The 22,445-nt window shown below is 31.9% G+C and overlaps 2 protein-coding genes and 1 long non-coding RNA gene across 3 annotated transcripts; 1 reads left to right on the top strand and 2 right to left on the bottom strand.

The window, feature by feature from the left end:
* Nucleotides 1–11: 11 nt before the first annotated feature.
* On the bottom strand, nt 12–1,638 carry LOC145167327 (peptidyl-prolyl cis-trans isomerase FKBP13, chloroplastic-like). The gene is made up of 5 exons (XM_079086506.1): nt 1,233–1,638; nt 1,058–1,150; nt 920–980; nt 766–834; nt 12–268 (listed from the first exon to the last, which is right to left on the bottom strand). Exons 1-5 carry the CDS (start codon nt 1,611–1,613, stop codon nt 204–206), a joined length of 669 nt encoding a protein of 222 aa, XP_078942632.1. The 5' UTR covers nt 1,614–1,638; the 3' UTR covers nt 12–203.
* Nucleotides 1,639–4,834: 3,196 nt separating this feature from the next.
* On the bottom strand, nt 4,835–10,268 carry LOC145167325 (uncharacterized). Its single transcript, XM_079086504.1, has 9 exons — nt 9,997–10,268; nt 8,663–8,865; nt 8,235–8,323; nt 8,002–8,140; nt 7,631–7,705; nt 7,280–7,401; nt 7,135–7,210; nt 6,181–6,240; nt 4,835–5,267 (listed from the first exon to the last, which is right to left on the bottom strand). Exons 2-9 carry the CDS (start codon nt 8,798–8,800, stop codon nt 5,139–5,141), a joined length of 828 nt encoding a protein of 275 aa, XP_078942630.1. The 5' UTR covers nt 8,801–8,865; nt 9,997–10,268; the 3' UTR covers nt 4,835–5,138.
* Nucleotides 10,269–11,289: 1,021 nt separating this feature from the next.
* LOC145163032 (uncharacterized) lies at nt 11,290–12,966 on the top strand. The gene is made up of 3 exons (XR_013739522.1): nt 11,290–11,349; nt 11,420–12,594; nt 12,679–12,966. It is a non-coding gene; the product is annotated as an uncharacterized LOC145163032 (long non-coding RNA).
* Nucleotides 12,967–22,445: the final 9,479 nt, after the last annotated feature.

The following is a 22,445-nucleotide window of genomic DNA, read 5'->3' as shown; positions in this document are numbered from 1 at the left end:
ACATACATACATACAATAACTTGTTGTGTACTTGATTTACATCTTAATCTTTACAGACATAGTAAAATAGTAAGAGAGAAGAAAACTTGTCTCTTGCAGTTGAAAATGGCTACATTGATAAATGATAACAATATTGTGATCTTTATGGGCTATAATGGCAAAAATATTAAGTGTTACATGAAATTGGGCAAAAAAACTAAAAATTATGCCTTGCCAATAAACTCGACGTCAAACAAGAGAACTGAATCCGGTGGAATGATGCAAGAACCTGCAAATGCACCATTTGGAACATGCTAAGTTTCACTGCTTTCGTTAGAGTTATATGAAAGAAATAACAACCTACTTTTATTTATTAACATCTTCTTTTCATTTCTTCTATTGCATCATTGTATTTTAAAAAGTATATTCATTTATAGTAATATCATTATTCATTCAAATACAAAACAATTAGATTTCTCCAATAGCTAACAAGAAAAAGAGTTGAAAGTCCAATATACAAATTTAGTAATTTCAAAGTATAATGTCTTTATAAAAAAAAAATTTAATACAATGTTATAATACAAAACAAAATTAGAATATTCAAAGCATAATAAGTCTTTGTGCTACAATTTGCTCGATTTTTAAATTGCAAAAAGTTTTTTAAATAACAGAAGAGATTATTAAAAAATATATATGTAGGAAACAAAATTACACAAATAAATAAAATGAGAGAATAGCCCCCTTTTGATTATAATTTTGTTGGTGTGTGTGGGTAAGTGTGTTTACCTCCTTTACAACCAGCTCCTCGCATGCCATATCCAAGTTGTGAGGGAAGCTTCAACGTCCGTTTTCCTCCTATTTTGAATATTTGATCAATCAACATTCATTCATTCAATCGATCAATTGTATGAGATTTTATGAATTAAAGTGATTTTCATACCAGCAAGCATAGGAGGAACTCCATCGCCGCCTAGAATTCCTTGATCCCATCCCTTAATCACCTATTTCAATTTTCAAATCTAGAGTTTTTGAGGATCTCGGAACCAAATTAAAGCATATAAGTTGTGGGTTTTGTTACCTCACCAACGCCGATACGAAACGTAAGAGGTTTCCCTCGATTGTAGCTGCTGTCGAACACCTTTCCGTTTTCAAGTTTGCCTACATAATGTGCCTGTTTCAGTAGCAGTGGTGGTATCAATTAGCTTGATTTGGTTTTACAGGATCGATAGATTGGGGAAAGGAGTTGATTCGACCTTGATGAGTTGACCTTTTTCAGGCTGAGGGCCATATCCCACAAGTTTATCGCAAAAGGCAAGGCCGGAATCAGCCACCGTGAACTCGCATGGTGTAGCAGTGGTCGATTCTGGTGCAGCGGAGGCCGGTTGAGGCGATACAACGGCATCCAGAAACTTGAGACATAGCCCAAATCCAATGGCTTCTCTTCTGCTTATGTTGAGTTGTTCTTTGTGTTTCAACAGGTGGTGGTTACTGGATTTGGAAAAGGATGAAGATGCTATATTGATGGTGCGGTGGTGCAGGTGGGATGGTGGTGGTGGGGAGGAGGAGGAGGACACGGAGGAGGAGCATTTGATGGGTGTAGGAGACAGAAGAGAGAAGGGGACAGTGGTGGTCATTTCTGCACTTTAGAGAGGAAAGGGATAAGATTCAGAAAGTTATAGCCGAGTTAAACAGGAAAATGTTACAAAACTAGCCCTTAACTATGGCTCAGATTACATAAATTATTTGATTTTTTTTTTCTTGTAGTTCTAGTCAAATAAACTATAATTAGTTCATTATAGGGTTGTAAACCAGCTGCTGAACTCATTGGATAGATCATTGGACCTTTATGTTCGAGCTCAGCTAACGAAGATTTGAGTTTGATTTCAAAGTTGTTGTAAGAGATATTTTAGATGTGAGGTATACAGGACATACATATGATATGGCGGTGATTTGAGGTGGTCAAACGTAACCTCACCCATGACTTATCATTCATTCCCTCTCTCTCTCTCTCTCTCTCTCTCTCTCTCTCTCTCTCTCTCTCTCTCTCATATAACACATAGTAGAGTAGAGTGGTGAGTACCTACCATATAAGGAGTGGTTGATCCAGGATAAATATCAACCGGGGTCCACCCTATAACTAACAATAGTCCCTTCCGGCGACGGTGGCCGGAGATCCCTCAGGCAACAACTGTAGCATTCCTCCGGCAATGGTGGCAGCAAGAAGAAAGCAACAAATTGACGTGTTTTCTTAAGAATTATAAAAGTAGACGGAGTTTTTGATGGGTTTTTCAAAAGAAATGAAAAACATCTAGTGGTGAAAACTGAAATTTGATAAAAATATATCCATTAGAGCACACATTTACATAAGAGAAGATGGTCAAGTGGGTGCCAAGAGAGGGGCATCTGCACAAATTTAAAAGAACAATTTTTTTCCTAATATATAAGATGGGTCCTACTTTCAAGTGGGGTCATAGACCCCACTGTTTCTACACTACATCAGCCACTGCATATAAGTGGTGGAGAAACTGTGTTGATGTTTCGTTGAGGTGATAACATTTTTTGTATGATAGTGAGATCGATATATCCTGTAGTCTAATCTCAAATGCATAATATAAGATGTATACCATGACGGGAGTAAGGGTAGAAAACAGAGGATATGAAGACTGACGGTGTATATTGTCGGCATATGATTTTTATGGTTTAGGTTTCCATATTTTAAAGGTGAGAAAATATAAAAGTAGAGAGATTGTTTAGGTGGTGGGGCTTGAAGTCAACGTGTTTTGTTTCTGTTCAAAACAATGCTTTATTAATAATAAATAATAAATAAAATGTTAAATAAATTAAGAAAGAAATTGATAAGATTGATATTTATAAGAAATTAATTGGTAAAAAAACCTAATTGGTAAAAGCTAAATAAAAAATTAATAAAAAATAAAAATATGAAAAGTAATGTGATACATAATGTGTTGCAAATATAAGGGTAAAATGGTCATTTTTATTATTCAGGATAACCAATAAGATCTATATTCAAACAACATAGTTTCAGTTAGATATGAACTCAGTCATCAGACATCTGACTCAGTACTCAATCAATAACTATCAAACGGCCCTAAGTGATTCATACATATAAAAACCTTTATTATTATTGTAGTTGTTTATTATTATTAATATTATTATTATTATTATTATTATTATTATTATTATTATTTTGATATAAAGTTATTTGAAATCCGGAGGATAACCCACCTGTCCACAACCCATGTCTTCTTCATGATTCTCACTTTCTGTTTGTTTCGGTTTTCTATGGATCGATTACTCATTTATACAATTCCCCTAAAACTGGAATCGGGGTTTACAAGATCCACTGGCATACACCTCCCTTACCCCCCCCCCCCCCTTCCCCAATTGATGCCTTTCCTCACTTATGACAACCACTACAACACTACGGGGATGGTTCTATATGGTGTCCCATAATGGCATTTAAAATACAATAACTTCTCAAAATAATAATAAAAAATAAAAATTATAAAGTATTAAAAATGATAAATAAGAGGGTACCTAATCGTGATCTTCGAATTATATGATATATAAGAGGGTACTTGATCGTGATCTTCGAATTATATGATATTTGTCTGCTTGTCGAATTCTTGGATGGTATTATTTGGATAAAAATTTTAGGGTAGGTGATCTGCTATTCAGAAGTTAGGAACTTCAACACACAAATTTGAGAGTAAGCTCATTTCATAGATTTTTGTTCTCTTTTATTTCATGGGATCAACAATCCTTATATAGACATTGACTAACTAGTCAATTACACATAGTATTCTATATTATTGCATTATTATAAAGATACATACCTTAAAAACATATATTGGATGCTACTATGCATCATTGACCTATGTGTCATACACACAATACATTCATACCATTACTTACTTGACAAAAATCAATATATCATAATTACTACAAATAGGCAATAATTGTATCGTGTTTTCTTCCTCACCCGTGGCAAATACTACACAGGGGTGGTTCTATATGGTATCCCATAGTGCCACCGACAATCCTGACTTCTGTATACGCAATGCAAAAGAAATTTGATTTTTTTCTACTATCGTGACACTACTTAAATTTTTCGTGCCACCCTACTATATAATCATGCGTCTGCCCTGCCACTGCACACTCAGACAAAGCCCCTCATCCTCACCAGCGATATCATCTCCGTACATTCTTTTGCTGTAAAAAATCGCCATAGAAGGGGTGGTTATAAAAGTAGAACCCCAAAATTGTTGTACGCAATTATAACGCATCAAATTTTGGCTATATACCATTTTACTTTAAGACTAAACGGAGTGGGCTCGTTACCTCGGGTTGCCAAACACGCTAGAACACCACCCCCTAACGCTCGCTAGGGGGCTCGCTACCTCCGACTCGTTGCAATCTTGGCGAGAAAAGAGAGAAATGAGTTGTGCAATGTGATTGGTGGAAAGGGAATTTGCTGGATTGCAATTTGATTTAAATAAAAAAAAACATTTTTTTATTTAATATTTTACCAAATGCTAAGAGTGTTACCACTCCCTACCAAATGCTAAGATTAGATGCTAAATGGAGAAAAATAAGATGACACTCAAAAGCTAATGTGGCAAGGTGCTAGGAGTGTTACCACTCCCCTTAGCCTAATAAGAAATACGTGTCCGTTGGAAGACATTTGTCCTACGCGTATTGGTCGGTTGGAGGTTCTCAAACTCAACTCATCAAACCATGATTTCATAAAAATAAAATAAAAAAATTTTATATGACTATTAATATGAAATTCTTCAAAAGATAACAAAAAAAATGAAGAAACAATACTGCAAAATGTTGTAATAAACAATAAATAAATAAGAGTAAGAGTAGGTTGTTTGTTGCATTTAGCCGTATGATAAATATAATGTATGTTAAATCAAAATATCAAAAGTATATCGAAACAGATTTAAGATATCCACACACCCTCCTCCTCCTCCTTTTGCAATTTGTGTTCGTTACCAAAAACTTGAAAGAAACGCAGCAACATTTTTAACCAGATGATTTACAACACACTACCTTGCTATTTCTCTCACTCTCTCTGCTTCTTCTAGCAATTTTTTTTATACAGCAATCAAGTTGACATGATAATTTGAAAATTACTGCCTCTTTGCCAAAGTCTTCATCATCCCCTTTATAATCTTCCCGAACCACATCAAGTTCATGGCTCCAAGCACCGATGGAACCGTAAACACCAAAAGAAACCCGATCGGATGCATCTCAATCACCTGCCACCATACTCATCAATCATCATCACTCCTAAATGCAACAAACAAATACCAAACCTACCTTCACTTATTTGTGTTTTTTTTTTTCTTATTTTGAAAAAAAAAATCTACTCTCAACTTTTTTCTTATTAGGACAATATATTTTGAAAAACCTACCCAATTATATAGTTTAGTAGTGACAGTTGGATGACATTGTTACCATTGGATTGATTTTTCAAAGTAAGATGCAATTAACCCTTTAAAGAAACCCAATTGGTTACCTTAAGATCCCTTCATAAAAAAAATATATAGTTTCAAGAAAACTTTTTGCTACTTTTATTTGTTTGCTATAGGATTCTACTTTCTTTTTTCTATTACCGCAGTGTACTTTCAATTGTACTTTGAAAAATCTACCCAGATACAGTAACATAACAGGAAGAGATAAAATTAGGATGTTATATAAACATTGCTATTTCTTGTGTTTAACCCTTCAAAGAAACCCTATTTGATGCATCTAGATCCCTTCTCAATGTTTTCACAATTCAGAAAAAAAATATGGTTTCAGTTAAAAAGCTATACTTTTGTTATGGAAACTCTATATACTCATGTATCTCTTAAATTACAGTATTGTATTTGTATATCCACTTTTTTCGAGTGTATCCAACTAAAGCATTGTACTACCAAAATGTTGTTATTAGCACATTGTAGTTTGAAAAATCTACCCAATTATAGCAGTGAAAATTGCCTTGTATTTTGGATGATCTAGCTATTACTGGATAGATGTTTCAAAGTAGGATGCTATAATAAGCAAAAATATGGTAGTAAGTTGCTATTTCTTGCATTTAATCCTATCTTTTACATCAAAATTGGCACCATAAAGAATCCACAACTTTAACGTGGTTGAATAATAAAAAGTAGGATGCTATAAATTTACCTGATGGTAGTGCAAATACACATGGTAAAACATATAAACAAACAGCAAAATTCTGGCCACCTGCATCAATAATTGCAAAAAAGTAAGTACCACACGCATAGATTCAAGTCATATATGTTTGAAATGCCCCTTCAAAAGTCACCAAAAAAAGTGAAACTTGAGGCAAAAATACAATTTGGAAAATAAGTAGCACTTTTGATTGGCATGTGTATGTCATCTTCCCCAAGGCTGTAAGTCATTTAATGGCTAAACTAGTTGTGAGACCCATGTATTATTACATGGGTTTATTAAGTTAAATATAAAAGTCTAAATATTTGAGAAATTTGAATTTATTAGACAAATATTGAATTATTAAAATTGAAGTGTTTTTTTTCTCTTTTAAATTTAAACAAACAACTTAGACAAATAAACAAAGGAAATTAATGGGACTTTAATTTAGGAATTTTGAAATTAGAAGGTAAACCCATTAATGAAATTGATATCCATTTATTTATTACAATTTATTACATGTAAATATTATGTGGAATTTAATAAAATGGAAAAAAAAAAACAAACCAAAAAATGACATGTGGACAAAAATTAATTTAAAATAACCACAAAATGACATGTGGCAAAAAGATCTTTATTTATTAGAGTTAGAAGAAGAAGAAGAAGAAGAAGATGCAAAAAAACAAGAATGTTATTTGTTCATCATAGCATCCTACTTCTATTTTTCTCTACTACGACATTGTATTTTCAATTTTTCCTTATTAAGGTATTGTACTTTGATAATTCTATCCGATTATAGTTTCATTTTTTATTTTTTCCTTATTAAAATATTGTAGATTGAAAAATCTGGCAACTATATGTATTTGGATAACAGATTTTTCAAAGTACAAGACTATAATCGGATGAAATGAAAGCATTAAAGTAGGTTGCTATTTCATGCATTTAACAAGGCATTTTAATGCTCACCATCCAGGCAAAGAATATGACCACACCATTAATCAGATATGCACTCGACTTCTTTAAACCAGCTGTATCTAGGTACCTAACACCATTAAAAGATTAAATTAGCATGAGGGGTATATACGTAAAACAACATCATATATACATATACCATCTCAAGTTGATCTCCGGTGTTGTTAACTCAGATATAAGGACCATGAATGTGTAAAGCTGCCCTTCTCCTGTAAACATGGCATATCCTACTGCAATTGCTGAAAGTGTGTGATGAACAACCTAAATTCCACCATTAAAATTTAGCATCACTAACATAAACTGGATTTGAATATACACCCAAAATTTCTCACATAATAGGACAAAACAATCTAGACTGAAAGCTTTTGTTCAAATTGGAGGTGGTTTTTGTTTCCATTTGGAGAAGAAAGATCACAGATTTGATGCAAACAGAAAAGGAAATAGCATATAATGTTTTAATCAACCGATTCATCCTTCATCATCAACTTACATATTCTAATCCACCCAAAGAAGGATATAGCCAAATGATCATTCCAAGGTCTGATAGGAAGTAGCCAACAGAAACCTGTGAAAAAAAGAATAATAATAATAATAATTGAAATATTGAGAGGGACCACATACGTTACATTGCTCAAAGATTAAGAAACCACAGCAGACATTCGAATTGCCAAACACATCATATTCATGCCCTTGAATTTTTAATTTTAAAATTTGTTTCATAGGGGAGGGTCGAAAGAATTCAATTCCATTATCCTATTTTCATTAAAATACCCTCGACATAATATTCAATTATATAAATTTACAATCAACAAACTATTCAGATTCATATTGATTTAACAGATTGAAATTATTAAGACTTACCCCTAATGCAAATGTGGAGAGTGGTGAGCTCCTGAAAGTAACAGGACCCACAGTATAGTGATCAGAATAAAGATCTGACCAGAACACAAAGTACAAAGACATTGCTGTAATGAAGATGGCATGAACAGACGACATACCCCTGGAAGTGGAACAAATAATTATCAATCCAAAAGGAGAAAAGACATAACTAAAGATAGAATCAAAAGAAGGGCATTCACGTCATTTGCATTTACCTGTTGTTCCATTCAATCCGCTGAATTTTTGTAAGGCCAGCATAGGTTCTGAAGTAAAAAGTGCTTATCAACTGTGTAAGATCATAAACCTGTACATAATAATCTTCTCAAGGCTTAGACAACAACCCATAACTTGATGGAAAAATAAACATATAGTAATTATTTGGGTTAAATGCAAGATATATTCATATGTGCTTATTACAGCATCTTGCTTTCAATTCTTCCTATTATTACAACATTCTACTTTGAAAAATCAACCCAATTATAGAAACCAATTTTGCCTGCTATAATTAAGTAGATTTTTCAAAGTAGAATGTCTCGACTCTTGATAAGAAAAAAATTGAAATTACGATGGTTTACAAAAAAGGAAACGAAAGCAAGTTGCTATAATGAACAAATAAAGGAAAAAAGGGAAAGATTAAACATACCATTTTAGTAGCAAATATGCCACCTAGGACAGAGGTGTAGGGCATAAATGCATCTGCTAAAAGGTAGGTTTTAACCAGGACCTGAGCATGGTTCTGGTAGGACTTGAATGCCAAAGCTGTCTTCTTAGAAACTGCCATCTTCACTTGAACCACTTCTGTTTAGTTACAAGATAGATCTTGTCTCCATCACACTACACCTCCTCCTGGACATGATGATTTCATATAATATAATATGTCTTTTACTTTGAAATAAAATGATTATATTAACAAAAACAAAATCCAATTTTTTTATCAAGAAAAAACTTAGACACCTGAATTGCCCAAATCCATGTAATACCTCAACTAAGATGTTGTTTCTTTTTGACTTATGGGGACATGAGTTAATCCAGTAAGCTAGCTATATTGGGTGTTTCTTTTTGACTTAATGCAGAATGAACGACTTAATAAAGAGAAAGTAAAGGAAACGAGGCTTTCCCCATTAAGTCATAACTAAGGACTAAGGACAAGAGGCGCATAAGCAAATGAGCTAATTCAGGACACAGCATTCTACAAATCTTAATGCTTGGAAGATCATATGGAGATTCTATATTTCAATCAAGCTCTCTTGTAATCCTTCCTCGACTTCTTTTAAATTTCTGCAAAAGGATCCCTCCCACAATGCCCCCAAGAGAGAGCATCATGTGAGATGTAGATCAGGTACACTATGGCTGTTGAGACTCAAAACACTTGATCAATTTTGCAAAATACCACCATGGAACCAACTGTGCTAAGCCCTTGGGGCTAGGGTATGATCCTGCATACCCTAAAGAAGATGACTTGAATCTCTAAATGATTTCGTCGATGGGATTTAAATAGTGAGAAACGTCAATGCACCAAACGGATATAAGCATCTCATTGTGCGATCTAGTTCACAGATGCCGTTTTTGAATAACTATATGCCGACGAACATTATAGCACAACCAACTGCACTTCTCTCAAATTTCTTACTCGGATCAAAAGGTTAATGTCAAATCCTAGATATGAAATTAAAAGATGACTACGAAATCGACTACAAAAAACCAGGAATAAAAACTAAAAAATTGTAGCGCCACAACATATAGATTAAGCCGAAGATCCTTAATCCACAAAGCTCAAAAATATAAATCCAATCACCATTTAACCATTAGGAAAACAATGTCCTCATATATAGTCGGTCAACTGGCAGTACTATAGTTTGGGCAATACATATACACTTGGTATAACTAAAAAACATCAATGGGGGAAGAAGAGGGGTGGGGATAAGAACTAGTTCAATACACACACACATACACGCACGAATACTAACATATGAGTACCTTAAATCCGATGTTACTGATTCGCACCAGATGAGTATATAAACAGGGTGGGAGAAATGTGATAGAAACGACTAAAAAGGGTTCTAATAAATTTCAACCGAGAGAGAGAAAAAGAGGGTTTGATTGGTAGCGTAAGAGGAAGAAATTAGCAGGGTGGGTGGTGATGATAACAGTTGGACGGCGACGGCGATGGCGATGGCGATCGAAGTTATTATTTGGCGTAGAAGAGAAGGAAGAAGTTTTGGTCAGATCACTCCGATCAAGATTCTGGTTACAGATAAAGAGCAAGCCAGCGGTTGGCATATGTTTCTATTACGCAGGATTAGTTTGTACCGTACAAATCAGCACTGCTGAAGGAGGGGAAATACAACAAAACAAATCCATATTAAGCTCATTTATGGCATTTTTATGCCATTTTGGTACTCGGTTGATATTCCGTATACAACAATGACTTGCTCACTAAAAAACTCTTTTTTTTTAAACCCTATGCATCTCACGATCAATCTTTTATTATAAAATGATGATCATGTTGGTAGTATGGAATTTCAATTTTTTTGGGCATTATGTGAACAGGGTCCATCCGAGCATATATGTTTGCTAGTTTCTTGATTTTCGGCATTTGAACCATACCTCACGACTCGTGATTGGAGACAAACGGTCCTCTTCGACATTAATCCGTGCTTTCCCGCGTAAATCGATTGAAGTCTCACTTTCGCACCAATGTACTCATAGTTTTTTGCGACTCGCCAATAAATGACATTAATACAATTAAGTAATCCTTATTCCGTCTAGGTATGGTAAGTGTTGATAATAGCATTTTAGATCATTTTGTAAGATATCATGGTTTTTTTGTAACATATGCATACATCAACGATGTCGTGAATGTGGATACTGTAACGTTGAGAAAACATACATCCGTGAATCAAGATCAGAATCACAAGTTTTCAAATTACTAGCGAGGTGTGGTTTTATGTATTATATATATATATATATATATATATATATATATATATATATATATATATATATATATATATATAGGTTCAGGTATTTTAACTAAGTATTGTGTTATTGTATGCATAAATGTGGGCCATTCAAAATTAAATAAAAAATTAAATAATTAAATAAATAAATAAGGGTAATTTAGTAATTTGTTTAAATACTTCTAAAAATAATCCCTATAATCATGGTATCTCTCCAGTTTAAATCTCGTTTCCCTCTTTATCTAAAACCCGATTCTGAAAACCCTAAATTGAACAAATCGACACCAGCGACCCTTTGTGGGGTTGCCCTTCATCGTCTTCTTCATAGATCGGGAGAGGGAAGAATCGAGCGATCAAGCATCGAACAGAGGTGGTCTTGGTGGTGGTAATCGATGTTCTCCCTTTCTTCCTTACTGATCATCACGTCTTCTTCCTTATAGGTTGAACCTGGACATACGATCCTCGTACATGCGGCGGCAGGTGGCGTAGGATCTTTGGTTTGTCAATGGGCAAATGCGATTGGAGCCACCGTCATCGGAACGGTGTCGACCAAGGAGAAGGCTGTGCAGGCGAAAGAAGATGGATGTCACAGTTGAGCTGAACAAGTTGGTAATTTTTTGAACACCTGGAGGTATTAAGCTTCTAGTATAACTTGGTCCAAACATCCATTAGAATCTGCTAATTCGTCCTAAAGAAATATGTGAAGGATTAGGAACAAAAGCCTTCATCTCCATTTTTCCCCAACTTGCTCTCGCTCTCTCATTCTATTCAACGTTGTACGCCCCTGTTCACACTCTCGATCAAGAATCCACCACAACCATCTCCGCATCTTTTGATCATAACATACAATTGAAGTTCTTTAGAGAAACCTCTTAGCAGCTGATTCAAAATTGAAGTTTTACACATATCCATCTCATCTTCTTCCTTCGTCTTCATAGATTTCTGGTTTTTCATTTGGAAATTTGGTTTTAAAAATCAAAGATTTCTTTAGTTTTTCCTACAGTTTTAACCTTCTTCTTAGCATTAGGTACATTTTCTTCTTCTTCTTTCTCAATGAATCAGTTGATTGTTGATTTTTTTTGGCTTTTTTACGTTGGTGTTCAATAATTTGAATTGAGATATGTATGCTTTCTTATTTGGTTCCCCATTTCAAACGTTTTCAATTGTTGATTTGTTAAATTACGGTTAGAATTGGGGTCTCCATTTTCAAAACATCCTATTCTTAATCTTTGTAACTTCATTATTGATGAATGAGTGGTAGATAAATCTCAATTCAAGATACATCAAAGTCTATCCTTTTCAACTCAAATTGAATGACAATCTTGTGATTAAAAAGATGCCCTTTTTCACAAACTATTTTACCAGTGTTTCTCAAGGAAAGGATGTGTTTCTCAAGAAGGTTGGTATTCATATAAATAAAGCTTCTAAAGGGCTGAATGGATCAATTCACACATTTGAGTTGAACAAGCTGGTAAATTTTTGAACACCTGGAGGTATTAAGCTTCACCATGTGATTCTTTACAAAGAAGAGAACTTTGTGGATCGAGTTATGGAGATAACACCAGGCAAAGGGCTGGAAGTAGTCTACGATTCCGTCGGGAAAGACACCTTCAATGTAAGATATATTAATTAATCTAATTAATTTGTGGTTGGGTTTCAACTAATTAACTGTATGTGATTTTGTCCTTTTGAAATGAAGGGATCATTAGCGTGCTTAAAGAACCGTGGATACATATGGAAGAACACAAAAATAATTCTATGAGAATATTGCACACCAGGTGTTTGTAGAAATGCCTGAAAGAGAACTTGATGTTCAAATTCTTGAAGAACATAAAATTTGTTTTATTTTTGTTGTATAAAAGCATTCTCACATAGTTGTATTCTTACATAATTCAATTTCATGACAGTTGTTCTCATAGAATGAATGAAGTACATGATGATCAATGGCCCGAAGGTTGGATGAATGTGTGTGGGATAGACATGAACAATCCTCAATGGTCACCGATCTTCCACAAAAATGCACTACTCATTGTCATATTCTGTTAGATTAATCTATAATAGAATGATAAGAGTATATGTAATAGTATATTCCAATAGAATAATCTACATATTATATTTGTTTGTTATTAGGTAGTGTTTCATTATTATAGAATAAAATATAAAGTTTTTTTTGCAAGGATGTGATAGAAAAAATTTAACTTGTATCTAAAAATTTGTTTATTCTGCGAGAAGTAAGACTCTTTATTAATTTATGACTTGCATTTTCATAGAATATCATTATAAAAAGGATGTCATTCTGTCAGAATAAAATCGGGTATGATTAAAAATCATGTTAGAATTATTTAAACTAAATTAATTTAAAAAAAATCAAAATTCAAAAATTAAGATAATCAAAGATCCATTAAAATATGTAAATTTCTTTTTTTAAATTTGGGTTTCCTAATTTTAAGGCAATGCAAATGTACAATATTATCCTTCATTTAATTAAATGGCATTATTCTATTTTTCTTTTATTTAATAATATAGGTAAATCACTTTCTTAAAATAAGTAAAATGATTGGCCTACATTGATGCATACAATAACACAATAATTAGTTAAAATAGAATAACCTAAGCCTATATATATACCTTCTTAATAAAAGATTTGTATTTGCCACGTTGCACTTACAACACCGATTTCCCTTCAATGTTAAATTCCATTTTTGCCCCTACTTCATATAACACTGTCGATTACATGTACACGAAATCAGTATAAAGTTTCTACTTATCATTCACATTCAACCTATCAGGGAGTACTCATCGAAAATCTTGACTAAATTAGCATTATGAAGATAATCCATTCCAATGATTATTCGTCAATTCCCTATTTATTATTCGATTTGTTGAAGGTAATCCCACAATTTTTAACCCTAATTTTTTTTAGATACGATTATCATCTGAACTCCTTTCTCTTCTCCAGTCATCTATCTGGCATCAGGTGTGGTTATGTTTTGTTTTTCAGTCCTCCTAGGTTTTCCTTCAATTTACTCATCATGAAACTCCATTTGATTCAAGGTTTGGACATCTTTTTGTTTTTTTTTTTCGTTCTGTAATGATATTTTTATATCATCATCAAATTAGATTCCATTTATTTTGATAGCCATGCATCCCATAAACGGTATGAGACTTTAATCCATCTTTGATGTTTTCATTATGTCGATTCTTTGTTGCTGCTCTTTAGATTTCTTCTAATAGAGTTTCATACAAGGATTATTATGATAGTAAAGTATCAATTTTTGAATTCAGGTTTTAATGAATCTGTTTGGATTTATAATGAAATTTGATGTTTTCATAGTTTTTTGAATAAGTTTAAGCTTTCTGAAATATTTGTTGTGTCATGACTCCTCCTGATATGTCTCATTTTACTATTTAGTTTGTCTACCTTGCCCTGCTAAACCGATGACACCTTCCAGAAGATCTAGAATACGACTTGGTAAATCAAAGATCGACATCTGAAATTTAATATTATATGGAATCACACTGTACTTGAAGGGTGTTCATGGAGTTGAATTTTATGGAAGCAAGAAAGTGATGATTACCAATAAAAATGCACGTTACTTGAAGCACGAAAGTTTTATTTTATAACAACAAAAATGATATTTGCTACCCGTTGAAGAGCATTTTCACATTGCAGAGATGTCATTTGCCGATCAGGTTCTTTTTTTAAAAGGGATTTTGTTTGTTAAATAAGATAAGCATTATATGTTTGGTGTTAGTTGTTTATAATAGTTTGGAATTTCAAACAATAATGTTCATTCTTACACTAAAATATGCTTTCAGATTGGAACCTGGAGATGGCTATACTCCTCTGATGAGCCAATGACTGAATTTTGCAAAAGTTTTAGAATAATTAGAAAATGTAATGTTAAATGCAGAGAATTGATGGTTATATCTAGATGGGGGCATATTGGTAAATTCTATTTTTCCATGTTTTGTTGTAGGTTTAGCTGGTGTTATGAAGAAAGAAATGATAGATGGGAAGATAAACATCTGGACCTGTAATCAATGGTTGATTGATTGGTTACTGATAAGTGGTTTTATAGTTTGGTTATTGTTTTCTTATGTTTCTACTCACCGTGCTTGACACACCTAGGCTGCTGGGGGAAAATGGTTTCGCAAGCCTAAAATGTTCACTGACAAACATAGGTAAAAACATACTTGGCGTATTTGGGGAAATTAATTTAAGTGTTTTTTATTTAGGTGAAATTAATTATATGTTGTTTTTTTACATGTTTAAAGGCGTATTTGGGGACAAAACTTGAACTTGAAGTGTATAATTTCATTGACTAAATGATATTGTGCTCACATAGATTACCGTGTAGTATAATCCCTTAGATTGTGTTTGGTACATTGGGCTTGATTGGAATATCTTTAACCGATTGTATGTTTGTTTTTTAGGTGATAGAAATGGAAGTTCTTTGTTACATGTTTTTAATTTGTTTATAATGCTTTGGTATATGATCCTTTATATTTGTAACCGGTGTTGATTTCAAGATCAAGAAAAAGAGTTTGATCAACTTGAATTTCAAGATCATGGAATGTGATGTCGCATCCATTGTTGGGACCATACAAAGACTTCAAATGGTCAACAAAAGATTGGAAACCCTAAAAATCCCGGTTTAAGTCCAATATGGACTAGGATTTCCTTATTGGGCCTAATGGGCCAATAAGCTTCCAATTTGACTATTTTGGGCTTAGAACTCTTAAATGGGCTCTCATTGGACCCACTCTCATGAGACTTAACCTTTTTGGGCTTTATAAGCCTAAAATGGACTAGTTTATCTTTAATGGGCCTTATTGAGCCATAACAAATCCAGTTAGCTTTAATGGACTCAAATCCATTCTTTTATGTAAGATTTGGGCCGTGAAGTACTCTAAAGGCCCAATGGGCCGAAAATTATCAAATTGGGCATCATATTATGGACTCAAGCACAAAAGGCCCAAGCCATTCTCTTCCTTCTCTCTCTCTCTTTCTCTCTCTCTCGGCCCAAGTAGAAAACAAAAAAAAGGGAAATTAAGGGAATTAAGGAGGGTTAGCCACCTCCTTATTACATATTGGACTTCCATGCAATTTCACATATCTCCATGCATCCATCCCTTCACCTATCTCTCTCTTCTCCTTCTCTTCTTATCTATGGCCGAAGGTAGTAACACACACACACATACCAAACTCCATTCCAATACTATCAAATTCTCTCAAGAACATCTCCATTATTCATTCAAAATTTCGAGACTTGCTTACATGCCAAGAAGATCTTTCACTCATAACACAAATCTTTGGTAAGTTTTTACTTAAATCCAAAGTTTAACTTCTATATATCATCAAAAATCATCTTTTAATTCATTCAAATTCATGATCATACTCCTTAGAAGCAATCTAAGCCCAAGGACTTCTAAAGAAGCTTGTTAGGCCGAAAGATCTCATCATTTTCATCATTTCTTCTTCAAAACCGTGAACATCAAAGCAGGTGAGTTCATACCCCTCTATTTTCGGTTTTCATATGATTTATGGGGGAGAATACAAGTAAAATGTGAAGATCTATGTGTATTTGTATGTTATGTGTGATTTCTTGTGTTTTTGTGGTAAATATGTGCTAAAAATGAAAGATATTTCGAGATCTATAGTTCAAGAAGGAAAAATATGTGATCTAGGTCATATTTCACTTAACATGTCAAGATAAACTACTATACAAGCTTTAAAATAACACACTACAACATAAAAATTTGTTATTGGACCATTTTTGATAAATAAACAAAAGATGGGGAAAAAGATGTCATTCACGGTTTCTACAAGGATCAAAAGGTCAAAACAGCTAAAATAAGAGTTTTTATAAATATTAGGCTTTTTAAAGGACTAAAAATGTAAATTTTAGCCTAATGGGCTAAAATTTGGGCTTTTCGGCTATTTAGGCCCAAAAATGCGAAAAATCAAATTTCAGGGGCTGAAATGGAAAGTTTTCTCAAAACAGGGGCTATAAACGTAAATAAACCTATTTCAGGGGTTAAAATGGCCTTATTTATCAAAAGGGACTAAAAATGCAAAGATTTTGGATTTTGGGTAAAAACTGTAAAAATTGCGAAAAGTGTAGATTTAAATGCAAATCTTTTAACTAAGGGGCTGAAACTGTCCTAAATAAAATTTTGGGCTTAAAACATCATTTAATTAAGTGTTTAGGTCAAAAATGTCAAGAAAAATAGTTCAAGGACCTAATATGTCATTTTTCATAAAAAGGGCTAAAAATTGCCAACTTTACCAAAATAAGGGGCTGAATTGGTCAAACTAATACTTTTAGTCAATTATGTTAATAATAAAATAATTGGGTCAAAATATACAAAACTTTATAACTTATGGGTTTTAAATAGAAAAATAACTATTTTTATAAATCTATGAATCGTTATAAAACAAACTGGTGATTATTACGACATATCGATTAAACAACTTCGCTACACTAATACTATACAAAACAAGTAAACATTCTAATTGTTGGGCTTGAGAGATTCTAATCATGCTTATTGGGCCTTCGTGACCCATTAACATGACTTTTGGGCCCAACGTAAATAATACATGTTATTGAGCCTATTGTGACCCAACTACATGCTTAAGGGACCCTCAATGGCTTTTACGTGCTATTGGGCCTCAGTGGCCCATTAACATTGCTAGTAAGGTCCAAATAAATCTTATGCGAAATGGGCCAACGTGCCTTTCGTATACTCGATAGCCTTAAATAACATACGTAATTAGTAGGGCCTAGTAGTCATCTTCTCCTAGTCTGTTAGGCTTACCTTCACTTCAAGTAAACTAAAATCAGGTCATTAATCATGGTTAATCAAATTCATTTGGATTAAGTGAGTAATAACGGGCGACACCAATAGGTGTCGGTCGTGGTCTGTAGTTGTAATCAAAGTCTCCTGGAGGGAGAGCGAGAGTTTGTGTATAGATCTATACGGGGATGACTCCCCCACACCTAAGCTGTTCGCTACAGTTAGACTCGGCCAGTCTAGGGTGACAAAATCTTAAGATCAATTCCGGTGTTCATTAGAATGCCAAGACCGACGAACTAGTCATTATCATGGATGGTTATAACGACTCACATAGAGATCCAATACCATCTAAGTAATCAGGGGAAATCATATTCATTCGTTGTGGCGATACAATAATACAAAACAATCATAATATTTTATCGGAAAACATCGGGTTTTCCGGGGAAACCAATCTTACTCACTTATACTTTCAAAAGCTATAATGCAAAACTTCTCATTTATACACGTTTTGAAATCATTCACGCATATACTTACAGGATCATCACAACATTTTCATGAAAAGTCTTATTACAGAAAATATCGGATTTTCTGGGTTTTACGAACGACATAAACTATTTTACATCAAACATACTTATGAACTCACCAACATTATATATGTTGAGCGTTTTCAAAATAACTTGTATTCTCAGGTAATCGTTAGAACGAGGAAGCATCCAGTGTGTTGAAAGTTTCTTTTGTAGTTGCTAATCACCAAACACTTTATATTTTGGAATCATGTAATGTAAACCATGTACTTGATGTACACAATGTCAGTTGTACTATGTAATGTTTGGTGATGAATGTGTTATGTTTCTTGTATATCCATTGTGATGATATTTCAATTTAAGTCACGCGAGCCCTCGGACGTTTCCGCCGTCTGGTTCGGGGGTGTGACATTATTCTTTTAGAATATACTGAAAGTTATAATATTTTAAAGTTGATCATGTTTTTTTTTTATTTCGGTTTTGAAGGGGCTGCCATTGATGTGGAAAATGAAGAAAACAAGGAGAACGAGAGTATTCTAGCAGAATGTTGTTATTTTTTAAGAATTTTATTCATTTTTGTTGATATTCTTTTAGAATATGTATAATTATATTACAATGTATAAGGCTTTTAGGTTGTAAGAATATGTATGAATTTGTATTTAAGTTCGATGTATAAGAATATATTAGAATGTTATTATTTTTCAACATCGCATTCAATAATTTTGTTATTTCTCAATAATATTCTAATAGAATAAAATTCTGAAAGAACATCATTCTAATAAAAAAGTATTCTGACAGAATAAAATCGATTATTTTTACAAATTACGTTAGAATTAAAATTGAATTAATTAAAAAAAATTCAAGTTTTTAAAATTAGGAGAATTAATTATCCCTAAAAATTCGAAAATTTCCTTTTATAATTGTAGTTAATTGTCCAAAATACCCTTTTACTAAAATTTGTGTGATTATATGGTACATGCTGTCAATTGTAATATCATAGACCCTCAGATCATGACCTTTGATTATATTCCATCCGATGGTCCAGATCTGTGCATTCTGGCACACAATAGTTAGTAGAAACAAAATAACCTAAGCATATATATATATATATATATATATATATATATGTATGTATAATTTTTATTTTGTAAATTAGGATTATACATATACTGACCAAAAAACAAGGTTAAATTTTAAAATTTTAAAATTTCATAATGACCATTTTAACTATATGATTGCAAACCTACGCAACGTGTGAGACTACGTCGAGTGACTTATAAAATGTTGCTAAGCGAATTAAGAACTCACGAGATGTAGTACTTACGTAGTATCTACCAGGATACAATTTGAAGGAGTAAATTTATATATAATATGCATATGTTGTTAATATTGAATGTGAAAAATGGAGTATTGCTTACAAAACGTTGATTTGCATCATGGTGTGCCATCACAATATATGTTTCTTTGTTAAAGATTTTTATTTATAGTTTTATGTATTTTTCTAGTTGCATTGTATGGTCTAATTAACAATTTATATTTTTGGAAAATCTTCATAAAATTTCAATATCTTAGGTCAGTTTACAGTTTAATCCCAAACTGGGGTAGATGCGAGAGAAGCTTCGATGTTTAAATGGAAGAAAACAATAGGCGAAGGAAGCGATGGTAAATGAGAAGAATACACGTGTCTTGAAGAAACCGATGATAGCCCTAAGATGATGAACAGTACCCGACTCAACGGAGTACTGTTCATAAGCCACCTCTTCTAATACACACACACACACACACACATATATATATATATATATATATATATATATATATATATATATATATAGGGAAAACTGCAATAAAGTCCCTATATATTGGTCTCATAATCGATTTAATCCCTATATTTTTTTATTCAATTCAGTCCCAAATACCGGTAATCGCATTCAATTTAACCCTTTGACCCGGTCAACAGGTCATCAAACTTTTAAAAATTACATTTTTGGCCTAGATTTCAAAATTTATTACAAATTTGGTCTAAATTTTACACTTTTGGCCCAGATTTTAAATTTTGTTACAAATTTGGTCCAAACTTTGCCCTTTTTGCCCAAATTTTAGAATTTTATTATGAATTCATCCTAACTTTAGTTTTTTTAACAAATTTTTTTCTCAAAAAATTGTTTCTAATATGTTTTTTCCTTATAAAATCATATTTATACAAAAAAAACGTATTTTCACATAAAAATCTTATATTTTCTATATAAAAAAAATTTTAAAAAGTTTTTTGTATATGAAATATCTAGTTATAAAAATAAGTATTTATTAAGTATATAAATATATACAAATCCGTTTTTATGAAAAAATGTATAGAAAAAACGTATTTTACAAAAAAAAAAATGTATACAAACACCTATCACCTTTATATATATACACACAAATAGGTGTGTATCTATATTTTTTTTATAAAATCGTGTTTGTTTATATTTTTTTATAAAAACGTGTTTGAATAGTTTTTTATATAATACGTGTTTGTATACATTTCATAAAATCGTGTTTGTATACATTTTATAAAAACGTGTTTGAATAATTTTTTATATAATACGTGTTTGTATATATTTTATAAAATCGTATTTGTATATATTTTATGAAATGTATATAAACACGTATTATATAAAAAACTATTAAAACATGTTTTTATAAAAAATGTAAACAAACACGATTTTATAAAAAAAAATATAGATAAAATTGGTGTTTGTATACATTTTTTTTTGTAAAATACGTTTTGGTATATATTTTTTTATAAAAACGGATCTGTATATATTTATATACTTAATAAATACCTATTTTTATAACTAGTTATTTCATATACAAAAAACTTTTTAAAAAAAGTTTTTATATAGAAAATATAAGATTTTTCTGTGAAAATACGTTTTTTTTGTATAAATATGATTTTATAAAGAAAAAACATTTTAGAAACAATTATTTGAGAAAAAAAAGTTGTAAATAAAACTAAAGTTAGGATGAATTCATGATAAAATTCTAAAATTTGGGCAAAAAGGGTAAAGTTTGGACCAAATTTGTAACAAAATTTAAAATCTAGGCCAAAAGTGTAAATTTTGCACCAAATTTGTAATAAATTTTGAAAACTGGGACAAAAATGTAATTTTTGAAAGTTGGATGACCTGTTGACCTGGTCAAAGGGTTAAATTGAATACGATTACCGGTATTTGAGACTTAGTTGAATAAAAAAATATATATAGGGACTAAATCGACTATGAGAACAATATGTAGGGACGTTATTGCAGTTTGCCGTATATATATATATATATATATATATATATATATACACACACACACACACACACACACACACACACGCACACGCACATTAGGTTCGAGACCAGTGGAAACAACGAGTTTATAAGATAGACAATAAAAATAGATTGATAAAATAAAAAAACTTAAAAAAAGTCAATATTAAACTATATTCAAATATGATTTTCAATATATGATGATATTGTATTTTAATAAGTGAGACCTAAAAGTACTATAATAAAATAGTACAAATTTGAAGTATAATGTTGAAACTTCAATGCCTCAACCCAAAATCGTATGCCTCAACCCAACATCGTGAGAATAACAACTTCAATGAAATCATATATATATATATATATATATATATATATATATGTATATATATATATATATATATATATATATAGATTATAGATTGATAAAATAAGAAAATTAAAAAAGAAGAAGTCAATATTAAACTATATTGAAATATGATTTTCAATATATGATGATATTGTATTTTAATAAATGAGACTTAAAAGTACTGCAGTAAAATAGTACAAATTTGAAGTATAATGTTGAAACTTCAATGCAATCATATACATAGGGTGTTATATATATATATATATATATATATATATATATATATATATATATATATATATATTAAGAAAATTAAAAAAAAAGACAATATTAAACTATATTGAAATATGATTTTCAATATATGATAATATTGTATTTTAATAAATGAGACTTAAAAGTACTGCAATAAAATAATACAAATTTGAAGTATAATGTTGAAACTTCAATGCCTCAACCCAAAATCGTATGCCTCAACCCAACATCGGGAGAATAACAACTT

This window comes from Lactuca virosa, chromosome 3, assembly GCF_052849685.1.
Source record: "Lactuca virosa cultivar CGN04683 chromosome 3, Lactuca_virosa_CGN04683_v6, whole genome shotgun sequence".
Classification (NCBI taxonomy): Eukaryota; Viridiplantae; Streptophyta; class Magnoliopsida; order Asterales; family Asteraceae; genus Lactuca; species Lactuca virosa.
This window is presented reverse-complemented; position numbering and strand designations above follow the sequence as displayed.